The sequence below is a fragment of the Ctenocephalides felis genome, unplaced genomic scaffold, assembly GCF_003426905.1.
Source record: "Ctenocephalides felis isolate EL2017-DRISC unplaced genomic scaffold, ASM342690v1 CF-g0.4_SCAFFOLD_02415, whole genome shotgun sequence".
Taxonomy (NCBI): domain Eukaryota; kingdom Metazoa; phylum Arthropoda; class Insecta; order Siphonaptera; family Pulicidae; genus Ctenocephalides; species Ctenocephalides felis.
In genome coordinates this window covers 5,234-20,219 of record NW_020538569.1, presented here as the reverse complement: position 1 = coordinate 20,219, position 14,986 = coordinate 5,234, and the positions used below count along the sequence as shown (strand labels likewise).

At 27.5% G+C, this 14,986-nt stretch overlaps 1 protein-coding gene across 2 annotated transcripts; it reads right to left on the bottom strand.

The window, feature by feature from the left end:
• Positions 1-7,912: 7,912 nt before the first annotated feature.
• LOC113380850 (protein henna-like) lies at positions 7,913-14,304 on the bottom strand. Of its 2 annotated transcripts, none has more exons than XM_026619917.1 (8): positions 14,144-14,304; positions 10,135-10,272; positions 9,393-9,558; positions 9,185-9,314; positions 8,876-9,105; positions 8,496-8,758; positions 8,186-8,415; positions 7,913-8,129 (listed from the first exon to the last, which is right to left on the bottom strand). In XM_026619917.1, the coding sequence occupies exons 1-8, from the start codon at positions 14,201-14,203 to the stop codon at positions 7,973-7,975; spliced, it is 1,374 nt and encodes a 457-aa protein (XP_026475702.1). In that variant the 5' UTR covers positions 14,204-14,304; the 3' UTR covers positions 7,913-7,972. The 2 variants fall into 2 exon arrangements, with proteins under 2 accessions (XP_026475702.1, XP_026475703.1); XM_026619918.1 differs by lacking the exon at positions 14,144-14,304 and adding an exon at positions 13,274-13,282.
• Positions 14,305-14,986: the final 682 nt, after the last annotated feature.

Below are 14,986 nucleotides of genomic sequence, written 5' to 3'. Positions count from 1 at the left end.
TGAACATGCATGCCATATACAAAATAAGCGTATACATAAATAATTAAGTCAGGCTCTCACGAGTGCAAATGTACAAATATTTATGTTTTAATGATAACACCTAGTTAAGGACTTAAATATACAAATAATGAACATGCATGCATATATACAAAATAAGCGTATACAAAAATAATTAAGTCAGGCACTCACGAGTGCAATGTACAAATATTCATGTTTTAATGATAACACCTAGTTAAGGACTTAAATATACAAATAATGAACATGCATGCCATATACAAAATAAGCGTATACATAAATAATTAAGTCAGGCACTCACGAGTGCAAATATACAAATAATCATGTTTTAAGAATAACACTTAGTTAAGGACTTAAATATACAAATAATGAACATGCATGCCATATACAAAATAAGCGTATACATAAATAATTAAGTCAGGCACTCACGAGTGCAAATGTACAAATATTCATGTTTTAAGAATAACACCTAGTTAAGGACTTAAATATACAAATAATGAACATGCATGCCATATACAAAATAAGCGTATACATAAATAATTAAGTCAGGCACTCACGAGTGCAAATGTACAAATAATCATGTTTTAATGATAACACCTAGTTAAGGACTTAAATATACAAATCATGAACATGCATGCCATATACAAAATAAGCGTATACATAAATAATTAAGTCAGGCACTCACGAGTGCAAATGTACAAATATTCATGTTTTAAGAATAACACCTAGTTAAGGACTTAAATATACAAATAATGAACATGCATGCCATATACAAAATAAGCGTATACATAAATAATTAAGTCAGGCACTCACGAGTGCAAATGTACAAATATTCATGTTTTAAGAATAACACCTAGTTAAGGACTTAAATATACAAATAATGAACATGCATGCCATATACAAAATAAGCGTATACATAAATAATTAAGTCAGGCTCTCACGAGTGCAAATGTACAAATATTCATGTTTTAATGATAACACTTAGTTAAGGACTTAAATATACGAATAATGAACATGCCATATACAAAATATATTCATAAATGCACACGCACACATATATATAAATATAAATATATATATATATATATATATAATATATAAATTTTCAATCAACTCTAACCTTGAATATCATTCTCAGGTGATGATAACGTCTTATTGCTAACAGCCTGAATGCTCCAGCTCGTATAATTACTGCAAGCAGTCGAACATTCTACTTATAATACAAAAGATACATGAACGAAGATGCTGTAAGGTAAGATTTTTTTTTTATCATATACATGCAATATGCAAAATGGCACTTTGAGTGCACCTGTAGGGATTTTCAGGTCTTAGTTTATAAGTATAGAATTGAAAAATAATAATAATGGCCATGAAATACAAAATAACTTAAATATACAAATAATGAACATGCATGCCAAATACAAATAAGCGTATACATAAATAATTAAGTCAGGCTCTCACGAGTGCAAATGTACAAATATTCATGTTTTAATGATAACACCTAGTTAAGGACTTAAATATACAAATAATGAACATGCATGCCATATACAAAATAAGCGTATACATAAATAATTAAGTACCTAGTATATAAGTTAAGGACTTAAATATACAAATAATGAACATGCATGCCATACACAAAATAAGCATATACATAAATAATTAAGTCAGGCACTCACGAGTGCAAATGTACAAATATTCATGTTTTAAGAATAACACCTAGTTAAGGACTTAAATATACAAATAATGAACATGCATGCCATATACAAAATAAGCGTATACATAAATAATTAAGTCAGGCACTCACGAGTGCAAATGTACAAATATTCATGTTTTAATGATAACACCTAGTTAAGGACTTAAATATACAAATAATGAACATGCATGCCATATACAGAATAAGCGTATACATAAATAATTAAGTCAGGCTCTCACGAGTGCAAATGTACAAATATTCATGTTTTAATGATAACACCTAGTTAAGGACTTAAATATACAAATAATGAACATGCATGCCATATACAAAATAAGCGTATACATAAATAATTAAGTCAGGCACTCACGAGTGCAAATGTACAAATATTCATGTTTTAATGATAACACCTAGTTAAGGACTTAAATATACAAATAATGAACATGCATGCCATATACAGAATAAGCGTATACATAAATAATTAAGTCAGGCACTCACGAGTGCAAATGTACAAATATTCATGTTTTAAGAATAACACTTAGTTAAGGATTTAAATATACAAATAATGAACATGCATGTCATATACAAAATAAGCGTATACATAAATAATTAAGTACCTAGTATATAAGTTAAGGACTTAAATATACAAATTGAAAAATTCAAAGAATTGAAAAATAATAATAACGGTCATGAAATATACAAAATGCATACAAAATAGGCGTTTACAAAAAAAAAACGCTAGGCACACTTTTTAGTGCCCCTGTAGGGATTTTCAGGTCTTAGTTTATAAGTATATAATTGAAAAATAATAATAATGGCCATGAAATATACAAAATGACTTGAATATACAAATAATGAACATGCCATATACAAAATATATTTATAAATGCGCACGCACACATATATATAATATTTTATATTATATATATATATATATATATATATATATAAATTTTCAATTAACTCTAACCTTGAATATCATTTTCAGGTGATGATATCGTCTTATTGCTACAAGCCTGAATGCTCCAGCTCGGATAAATGACTACAAGCAGTCGAACAATTCTACTTATAATACAAAAGATACATGAACGAAGATGCTGTAAAGGTAAGATTTTTTTTATCATATACATGCAATATGCAAAATGGCACTTTTGAGGCACCTGTGTGACCTAGTGATTTTCAGGTCAATACGTTACTGTAAATGTGTATTTTTGGGGTGAATTTGCATTTTTGCCGGAGAATGTGCTTATTTTCCGAATCATTTGGTAAATGTGTATTTACTTAAATTTTTAACTTAAACGGTTAATATTTTTCTTTAATGTTTTCTCGTTATGGGTTCTTAGTTGTAAGTTATTATTCGGCAGTTCTTAACTGTCAGTTTATTTATTTATTTTTTAATACTATTTCACTTATACGGCAGTTTTTAACTGTCAGTTTATTTTATTTATTTTTTATTATTCGGCAGTTCTAACTGTCTGTTTATTTTATTTATTTTTTATTATTCGGCATTCTTAACTGTCTGTTTATTTTATTTATTTTTTATTATTCGGCAGTTCTTAACTGTCTGTTTATTTTATTTATTTTTTATTACTAATTTTATTATTCGGCAGTTTTTTACCTGTCTGTTTATTTGTTTTTTTTTATTATTTGGCAGTTTTTAACTGTCAGTTTATTTTATTTATTTTTTATATTCGGCAGTTCTTAACTGTCTGTTTATTTTTTTATTTTTTATTACTAATTTTATTATCGGCAGTTTTTAACTGTCTGTTTATTTTTTTTTTTATTATTTGGCAGTTCTTAACTGTCTGTTTATTTTATTTATTTTTTATTACTATTTTTATTATTCGGCAGTTTTTACCTGTCTGTTTATTTTATTTATTTTTTTATTATTCGGCAGTTCTTAACTTTCTTAACTGTTTATTTTATTTATTTTTTATTACTATTTTTCTTGTTCGGCAGTTTTTAACTGTCTGTTTATTTTATTTATTTTTTATTATTCGGCAGTTCTTAACTGTCTGTTTATTTTATTTATTTTTTATTACTATTTTTATTATTCGGCAGTTTTTACCTGTCTGTTTATTTTATTTATTTTTTATTATTTGGCAGTTTTTAACTGTCAGTTTATTTTATTTATTTTTTATTATTCGGCAGTTCTTAACTGTCTGTTTCTTTTATTTATTTTTTATTATTTGGCAGTTTTTAACTGTCAGTTTATTTTATTTATTTTTTATTATTCGGCAGTTCTTAACTGTCTGTTTATTTAATTTATTTTTTATTACTATTTTTATTATTCGGCAGTTTTTACCTGTCTGTTTATTTTGTTTATTTTTTATTATTTGGCAGTTTTTAACTGTCAGTTTATTTTATTTATTTTTTATTATTCGGCAGTTCTTAACTGTCTGTTTAATTAATTTTTTATTACTATTTTTATTATTCGGCAGTTTTTACCTGTCTGTTTATTTTGTTTATTTTTTATTATTTGGCAGTTTTTAACTGTCAGTTTATTTTATTTATTTTTTATTATTCGGCAGTTCTTAACTGTCTGTTTATTTTATTTATTTTTTATTACTAATTTATTATTCGGCAGTTTTTAACTGTCTGTTTATTTTATTTATTTTTTATTATTCGGCAGTTCTTAACTGTCTGTTTATTTTATTTATTTTTTATCACTATTTTTATTATTCGGCAGTTTTTAACTGTCTGTTTATTTTTTTTTTTTTATTATTTGGCAGTTCTTAACTGTCTGTTTATTTTATTTATTTTTTATTACTATTTTTATTATTCGGCAGTTTTTACCTGTCTGTTTATTTTATTTATTTTTTTATTATTCGGCAGTTCTTAACTGTCTGTTTATTGTATTTATTTTTTATTACTATTTTACTTATTCGGCAGTTTTTAACTGTCTGTTTATTTTATTTATTTGTTATTACTATTTTACTTATTCGGCAGTTTTTAACTGTCTGTTTATTTTATTTATTTTTTATTATTATTTTACTTATTCGGCAGTTTTTAACTGTCTGTTTATTTTATTTATTTTTTATTACTATTTTACTTATTCGGCAGTTTTTAACTGTCTGTTTATTTTATTTATTTTTTATTATTATTTTACTTATTCGGCAGTTTTTAACTGTCTGTTTATTTTATTTATTTTTTATTACTATTTTACTTATTCGGAAGTTCTTAGCTGTCAGTTTTGTTGTTCTTTTTGTTCCTTTTTTTTTCTTATATTGATATATTCTTGACATGTCTGTCATTTAAATAGTTCAACTCATATTTGCCAAATGAGCCGGAAAATCTGCACATTTAACGGGAAATGCCATTCACATATATATATATATATATATATATATATATATATATATATAAATACTTGTAGACATTTTCAGGTCTTAGTTAGAAGGTCAAGGTTCAGATCAAGTATAGAATTAAAAAATAATAATAATGGCCATGAAATATACAAAATGACTTAAATATGCATAAACATGCCATATACAAAATAAGCGTATACATAAATAATTAAGTAAGGCACTCACGAGTGCAAATGTACGGATAATCGGGTCTTAGAGATAACATCAAGTATTTAAGTTAAGGACTTAAATATACAAATAATGAGCATGCCATATACAAAATAAGCGTTTACATAAATAATTAAGTCAGGCACTCACGAGTGCAAATGTACAAATATTCAGGTTGTAAGGATAACACCTAGTATATAAGTTAAGGACTTAAATATACAAATAATGAACATGCCATATACAAAATAAGCGTATACATAAATAATTAAGTCAGGCACTCACGAGTGCAAATGTACGGATATTCGAGTCTTAGAGATAACACCTAGTATATAAGTTAAGGACTTATACAAATAATGAGCATGCCATATACAAAAAAAGCGTTTACATAAATAATTAAGTAAGGCACTCACGAGTGCAAATGTACGAATATTCGGGTCTTAGAAATAACAACTAGTATATAAGTTAAGGACTTAAGTATACAAATAATGAACATGCCATATACAAATTAAGCGTATACATAAATAATTAAGTAAGGCACTCATGAGTGCAAATGTACGGATATTCAGATCTTAGAGATAACACTCAGTATATAAATTAAGGACTGAAATATTATAAAGGCTCTGCAGTATACAAAATATATTTATAAATGCACACGCACACATATATATATATAAATATTTATATATATATGTATATATATATTTATATATATTTATAAATTTTCCATCAACTTTAACCTTGAATATCATCCTCAGGTGGTAATTGCAAGAAGTCTAAGTGCTCCAGCTCGGATAAATTACTTCAAGCAGTCGAACAATTTTACTTATAATACAAAAGATACATGAACGAAGATGCCATAAAGGTAAGATTTTTTTTATCATATGCATGTAATGTGCGAAATGGCACTTTCAAGTGCACCTGTAGGGATTTTCAAGTCTTATAAGTATATAAATATATAACTGAAATATAATGATAATGAACAGTTTATATATATATTTTTTTTATTACTATTGTTCTTATTCGGCAGTTCTTAACTCTGTTATTTGTTGTAAGTTATTATTCGGCAGTTCTTAACTGTCAGTTATTAGCTGTAAGTTATTATCCGGCAGTTCTTAACTGTCAGTTTATATTATTTATTTTTTATTACTATTGTTCTTATTTGGCAGTTCTTAACTGTCAGTTTATATTATTTATTTTTTATTACTATTGTTCCTATTCGGCAGTTCTTAACTGTCAGTTATCTTCAGGCAGTTCTTAACTGTCAGTTTATATTATTTATTTTTTATTACTATTGTTCCTATTCGGCAGTTCTTAACTGTCAGTTTATATTATTTATATATCTTCAATACACTCCTCTTAAATATTCATTTCAGGTTGTACTATCGTCCACAAGCCTGAATGCTCCAGCTTGGATAATGCTGTGAATGATTGAATGAATTAATTAATTAATAAAAAAAAAGATGTGTTAGGTTGTCTTCACATTTCTCAGTTGAATCTTCTGTGGGCACTATACGCGCATGCATACAGTTGTACATGTATACAGTACAATAATGCGGAAATTTCTCAAACCGTATGCGAGATCCTTCGTCAAAAGTTAATTGCTAGCATTCTTAAGGATGACGTCAAAGTGACTTGCAGGAGGCCACAAGTGACAATCTAATTTAGAGACGTTGATGACGAAACAACGAAGGCCGATATTCAGAGTGCTCTGAAAAAAGCATTTGAAGAAGCCTGTGAAACACCAGGGGAGGCAATCAAGATGCGTAAGACCTACAGAAGCACCCAAATTGCTGCAGTGACGTTACCAGCGTATAATACATCTAATAAGCCGGCTTTTTGGGCATAACGGATTCCAGTGCAGAAGTAAAGTAAATCTTTGCATCAGGTAAGAGTATCTAGTCGCAGTCTTTTTGACAGCAGCTCTTTGTACGGTTGTGCATGTATTGGTGTGTAGTTGACTGTGTAAAATTGGCGTGTAAAATCGTTGTTAATCGTCTTTTCGATCGGTACGAATTTTATTTTATCTGCGAGTAGTATTGTAGTTAAAGGTTAGGCCAGTTTTATTATTATATTAGATTTTTCTGTGAGCGGAGTTTATCAATTATATTACATATTTGTTTTTTTTCATCTTATTTTTTTCGATATAGGTAGCTTAACCTAGAGGGTTTTTTTTTACTCTATGATAGGATAAATATTTTTTTTTGAATAGGTTAAGTTGGGTTTTATATATTTCACTTTTAATAAAGATTTTATTACAATTATGCATTTCATTGTTTTTATTTAAATCCTATATCAAATATCGATGATATACAATACGATATGATATCAGTAACACCTGCAGTAATTCGTGGTTCCAAACAAAACCATTTGGTTTTCATAACATTTACCATTATTAAACTGTAGCGCCATATTTTGTGATACAACTCTTTAGCTCGAATACAAATCCAAACTAAAATCACTTAAATCGAATTAACTGGAATTTTCGTTTTAGGGTTTCCTTGACCTACAATGGTCTCGCTGAAATATCATCGAATTTTCTGTTGTGTAATTTAGGGACCAGATATTTCCAATTGTAAAATGTCACAAAATATATGGATATATGTATTTATTTATTATGTCCATATGAATGTTAAGATTTAATATATAAGATTATTACAAAAAACTAACAGGAGAGCTTATAAATATATTGTGTATGTAGGTATTATGTATTTTGGAATAGAAAAGAATCTGTACAATCACAGACTCTTTTCCCTTACATTTTTTTCAGCGCGTTTGCTAATATCTGAATTTCAGAATTTATGTTTGTGACCAAATTTTCTATCTGATGTTTTGAGTCCAAGATTTCGATACTTTGTGTGTAAGCATTGTAACGCACTCCGAATGGTCTTGGTATTGTTTCAGCATATTTTCTGCAAAAAATAACGTATTATTGAAATGTATTTTGAGTATATTTACTCATACATACATCATTAGTTCTTTCGATGCTTCAAAACTTTCAGCAACATAGTAAACTGGTTGATATTCTGTGATGGGGTATTTTTGTTCTGCTGTTTTTACTGGTTCGAATGGCCTGAGCTCAGGTTTATCAGAAAGACTGTACATAAGTTCTCCATATGATGATAAAAGTCCTGCACCGTAGGCTTTTAATTGTCCTTCTTGTCGGCAAAGACCGAATTCGACGGTGAACCAGAAACACTAAATATAATAATTAGTCAGTTCTTTTTAAAAATCTTGCAAAGAAAACAAGTCTAACAAATGTCTAACTATTTCCTCACCGTGGCCAATTTTTCAATATAATCATCTGGAGCTCCCAAAGAAGCCAAACCAATTTCTTGTGAAAATTGTGCAAAAGCAGGATCTGCAAATAGAGGAACATGGCCTAGGAGTTCATGGCAAACATCTGGTTCTGGTGTATAGAGTGGTCTGCTGTGATGTCTGATGTACTGTGTCGAGTGGAAAACCCGGAAAGCTAAACCAGCCAAGAAATCTCTGGAGGATAGAAGACCAGCTACTGGACGGAGTGTGAAGCCTGTGCAATCTGGATGAATGATCGTAAGTCTCATAGGTTATTATATTGGTGAATTATTAATATTTATATATAAGGATTTTGAGCAAGTGATGTATAATAATTTCTGCTTTGTTTATTTATTATTACCTTTGAGGAAGTTGGAAATGTCTTCCAATTGTGGAATATTATCCTCTCTGTATCCGCAATTCTCTATCAAGAGAGGAAATACGTGATTGTGTTCTCTACAAGCATGAGTCGGATATAATTCTGTCAATTTGCGGAAAATCACGCCCCATGTAGCAGTTTCTTCCGGAGTGTAGTCAACGTGCGGAAGCTTTTGGCCGTGCTTGTAGTTGAATGCAATGTCGGCAAAGTACCTTGGAAAAATATAGGAAAAACGTTTAATAAAATAATAAATTATTGTATATATGTATATAGTTATTTATTTATACTCACTTCCTGCGAGCTCTGTAAACGGGATCAGTAAATCCAGGATGGTCCGAATCCAATTCGGCTCCGTAGGATAAAATTTGGTTAGCAAATCTGTCCAAATCGCGTATGCGTCTTGGGAACCATGGAACCGCTTCTAAAAATAATAATTATAAATAATAATTATTATTTTATTGCTTTTTGGGTTTCATTCAAGTACGGTCTAAGCTATTACCCTTATTTTCTCTATAATTTCTGGAAATAATGCTAAAATAGCTGCAACCACTTTTCAATTCTTCGCATGCGGCATCGATGTCTTCTTGTTTACCATCACATTCGACCATAAATTCGTAACCTGGTCTTCTTGATGAAGACCGAGATTCAATATGCAATAAATTCACCTAGAAAAATGATAAATAATTAATAACTAATCATAAATATTAGTTACTATCACTGTTATAGCTTGAGTCAAAAATCGGAGTGTATAATCTGTTTTATTATAAATATAAACCGTTTTGTATAAATTTGATTATGCTGTATATGAATATATACTGATAATAACGAAAGCTTTTCAACAGACATCCATTAAGATGTAAGAAAAAAAATTATCTCTTTAAAAAAAATTAATAGACCTTAAATGTTTAACACATTCTAGAGCGTGCTTTGCAAATAACTGTTGTTAACAATATAAATTATTTTTATTGTAATTTTTTAAATTAAATATGTAATTATATTTCCTAATTATACTGTTAATAAGTCTTTTAATTGATTCTTTTTTCGAACATTTTGATAGATGTGGGTTAAAAAGCTTTTTTGTTTTCATCTATATATGTATTGTTTTATTTTCAAGAAGTGTTTAATTTTCTTCAATTCCATTTTAAAACTTGAATAATTTTATATTGTTTGAACTTTATATAATTTTGTTATTCTTTTTTTAATTTTTTATTTATATTATTTTAATCTATTTTGTTACTTACTTTGTGATTTGCGAAAGTTTTTAAAGAAGTAGCCAAAGCTCCAGCTTCTTGAGTAACTGTTGGAGAAAATATAATACAAGTGCCCTTCTTCGAATTCTGAACTTCTTGGATATAATTGCCTCCATCCATTAATTTTGGCTAAAAAAATAATACATAAGCCTAAAATAATATTCATCAATAATTCGTTTCGCGGTGTTTCGTTTTCAAACTCTCAACCTTATAATGTTAAAATTATTCACAAACTTAAGTAATAATTGCCTGCATTCGACATGGTGCTTAATGACTTACTTTCACCCACATTTAGAGATTTTTATCTAAATCGATATGCAATTAACGGAATATTGATCGACTTTTACTTAAAATTGTAACAACAAGCAATCGATAGAATTCTTACGTCATATTGGTAAAAGAAACTTATTCGACATTAGCGGTAGCTTTAAATAATAATTAGGTTAATAATAATAATACTAATCAATGATTGTATGGAATGTATTAATTTAAAACTTGATATCTCATTTCTTGGTTGTTTTTATTATGCTTGATTATATATTTGCAAACAATATATCTAAAAAAAATTCGATATTTGGCCTTGCTTTAGTTAATGATTTTATGCAATAAAATTTTTCCTTGACAAAGTGCAAGTTGTGCATATATATATAACATTTTATTTCTATCATGAGTTGAAACGCTCCTTGTTAATTCATAAACATCTCAAAAAAAACTAACAATAAATTTTTAATTTTTTTTTGAATCCAAGTTAATTTCAATTTTAAGCATTTAGCATATTCCAAAAAATTCGAAAAATATAGTTAAACTAATATCTCAAAATATTATAAATGAATCTTATGTTAGAAATTTTTCGAAAGCAGTAAAAGTAAAATTAGTTAAGATAACGATGATAAAATTATTTTAAATAAACTTAATTTTGATTAATTGAATTAATAAAAGAATTGATGTTATGAAATTTTATCAATGCAGGATTTTGTACTGTAAATATTTTTTTCAAGTTTTGTTCTTTATATATGCTCCAAGAAACGTTTTTATCGTGATCTATGTTTAACTTTTAATATCAAATGATCTTTTAATAAAAATGTAATGAAAAAACTAAATTTTATTTTAATATGCTTTATCATCTTTATCATTGATAGTTTTGTGTTGATCAATTTTATTTACAACTTCATATTTTTGTCAAATATTTTTAAGTTATTTATCAACAAATAATTATAAAACATAATCTAAATATTATTTTCATCAATAACAAATTATTCCTATAGTTTGGTATGGATATTTTACATTTTTATCAGTAAAATTATAAAAAATTCCTCTAAATCTTGTGCAAAAACTACAACCAATATCAAAAATGATTTTCTATTATCAACAATGATTATATCGTCATTGGCTTTACTTGACCCGTGCCCAATTTGTATAATTAGCAAAGAGTCATCAAAAATAAACTTGATTTTAAATTTGCGATTTCGAAATGTGAAATAAAATAATATATGATGTTTATTTAACATGTCAACTCGGTTATCTCTCACGTTATTATATTCAACGTAATTTTATCTCGAAATGGAGTAATAAAATAAATTTCTTGATATTGTGATGACATCAATTGATTTTTGGACCACCCATTGAAGCCTAATTGTTATAATTAATCTCAGTTACTAACAAGATAATATTTTATCATCAAACTATTATATATAAAAAGCTATATATAAATAAACAATAATTTAATCATTTGTATATTATTTCAATCACTTTTTTAATGTGCCCCATCTTTCTCAGATAACTGAAAGTTTTATTAGAATTTGTAATATTAAAAAACGGTTTTAATCCAAAAATGATTCTACGTCTCTTATTAGAAATTAATATACAGAAATTGATATTCCTTTATAAAATGATTATGAATATTTTTTTTTACGTTTAGACACTTTATTTGGGCCATCACTTACTCTATCTACAATCCATCAAAATCTGAAGTTCATGGATTAAAAATTATCATTTTAATGAAGATTTTTGATTTTTGTATTTCTTTATTTTTTAGAGTTTCAATGTTCATTAAAATTTTATAAAAAGCTTTTGGTTTTGTTCATCGTAGTATGAATAATGCACAATGATGACATATAAAAAATATCATATATTCTCTATCGAATGAAAAAATGTTCTTCGCAAATTATCTCATAATTTCACAATATAAAATAACATAATATTTTCTATAAGATGACGCGAGCAGAAATGATCCTTGTTTGTTTTCGATAATAAGCGGTTTATATGACATATTGAACTGTGATAGCAATAAAATATTAAAATATATCGAAATTCAAATTTTATCTGGTAAACAATTGTTTTGTTATCGAAACTAATCCAAATTCTTGGAAGGATATTGTCCGATATCATAGTTATGAAATAATAATAATTGATCGATAATCGATTGCTTGTTAATTATATAGATATACTTATTTATAAGCATGCATATATACATATATATATATATATATATATATATATATATATATATCTACATAATATATATCTACATATATTAAAAATAAGTCGGGTTTTCAACGGTATAATCCAGAACGCACACAACCGACAATTTTGCACTCTTTGGAAAGTCTCGGGCTACGCAAGGTTTATAGCTAAGAAATTAGTGGTGCATGGCATCGTGCCTAAATGCAAGGTGCTGGAATTCACGCACCGTAATTAAAAATTCGAGTAAACATTAGTGAGAATTATCAGAATTATGCTGTGAAGTCAACGAGCAACTCTTGCCGCAAAGAATAATGATGTACACGCACTGAATTCCACCATTAAATCAAAAATTGCTGGCGATTTGGTGACATACCAATGATTCCGACTGGTCGACGTTTGACTTCAAACGATTGCAATTTTCAGTTTGCTTGCGTTCGCAATAGCAAGTCGCAAGGCCAATCGCTTGGTTTGCGGGATAAATTTCAAATAGATTATTTAGAAAATCATTGTTTTTCACATGGACTTATAATTGCCTGTTCACGAGTTGGAAAACCAAACGAGTGTTAACGTCAGAAAAAACATTAAAATGTGGTTACCAAAGAGCACTTCAATAAAACGGATATTTTGCGGATTCACTTCTTTACTTAGAGAAGTTCAACTAAAAAACACTTATTTTTGTAACCGAAATAAATTCATTTACTGTTGCGTAATAAAATTAAATTTTCCTTTTCAAAATAAAACAAACAAAACAATTTCTTCATCTTCTCACGAAACCATCTGGTGGCGAAATGGGGTTCGTCGGGTTTGCGAGTTTTAATATATATATATATATATAATATATGTTTAATTTGAGTTTAATATTCGGGCGTAACTCAATAAAAATATTTTATTGATGTTTACGCCCGAATATTAAACTCAAATTAAACATATATATCAACATCAAATTCAAGAAATTCAAAAAATATATATAATATATATATATATAATTTATTTTTCTATTTTTGTGATTTACGGGTTTGCAAAATAATTACACATGCATTTGTAAATCTATTTTGGCATGGACAATATTTTCATTTTGTATTAATTGATTTTAATAAATAATTCACACGTGATGATGATAATCGGTGTATAATCACAAATTTTTGAAACTTTGGAAATCGAAAACTCTAAGAGTTTTCAAGAACTGCATGTGTAATAATTTCAATGAAATTTGCTTTTACAGAGCTATATTAGAGCTATTATAAATTCATTTACTTATTGAAGATTATTTAAATTATTTTTGAACATTATATGATTTATAATAAACATTTTACTTTATTCACATATTAACCACTTTTTCATTCCTTTTTGCTTCCGGCTCTACAAGCTAATAATTATAAAAATTCAAAAAATGTCACTTACTTAAAAATGGCTCAATATAATAATTTTCATTCCATTGTTATAAAATTAGAACAGTTAAAAAATAATTATATTAATTATTACTACGCAAATAGAGTAGTTGCTCTATGTATTTTCAAAGTACATGCACTAAACTCACCGCTTCCTCATTATCATTTTTAAAATGACCATTGGTCATTGCAGGCGCTGCTTTCATCATCTTGACCACTTTTTTCCGGCACTCTTATTACCAAAATCACTTTACTAATTTTTATGATTATTATTATTTAAATCTTAAGCTATTCTCAATAGAACGTCCTATGTGCGACTGTTATTGCGCGGACACCAAGCTTGCACTTTATACGGAATCAAGTTTTGACCTCTGCTAAGATACCGAGTTTGAGTTTCGTTCGAACCAAAGAATTCGAATCAGATCGGAATTTTAGTGAAATAGTTTTATCAATTGCGAGGTTTTGCTATTTTGATAAAAATCTATGATATTACATGGGTTGATCTACATATTTTCTCATTTTTGAACGGCGTGCTTGAACTTCTTCTATTCACTAAAAACTAATGAATGCGATTTCTGAAAGATATCTTCAAATCAAACTTACAATATCTGCCATTGCATTTTTTCAATATAATTTGTTGTGTTATAATAATTGATTTAATTTAAGTATGGACATTAATGGTGATCAGTGCATATTCAGCAAGGTGGTTGTCCTAAACTTTGATGAATCATAATTAAACTATTTTTCTTGGTTCAAAAAGATATGTTGTGGTCATCGAATAATAAAAATATATATAAGAATTATTACAGGTATCAACAAACAAATTGAACAATCAATCAAACCAATGGAGTAATCTTTACCTCACGTTTATCTTTAACTATTGCTGCAATATTTTCGACCAATTTTTTTCTATTTTAAAATAAGCCAACTTTAAACATTTTCCATAAATATACGTTTATATTTTGCTTCACTTAAACGACTTTATATTGCAT

Excerpts from the sequence above, each read along its gene's own strand:
- LOC113380850 (XM_026619917.1), bottom strand. The coding sequence starts at position 14,203 with ATGATGAAAGCAGCGCCTGCAATGACCAATGGTCATTTTAAAAATGAT. Across the intron at positions 9,106-9,184 it reads GTTTACAGAGCTCGCAGGAA|GTACTTTGCCGACATTGCAT; the intron begins GTGAGTATAAAT and ends TATTTTTCCAAG. Across the intron at positions 8,130-8,185 it reads GCATCGAAAGAACTAATGAT|AAAATATGCTGAAACAATAC; the intron begins GTATGTATGAGT and ends TATTTTTTGCAG.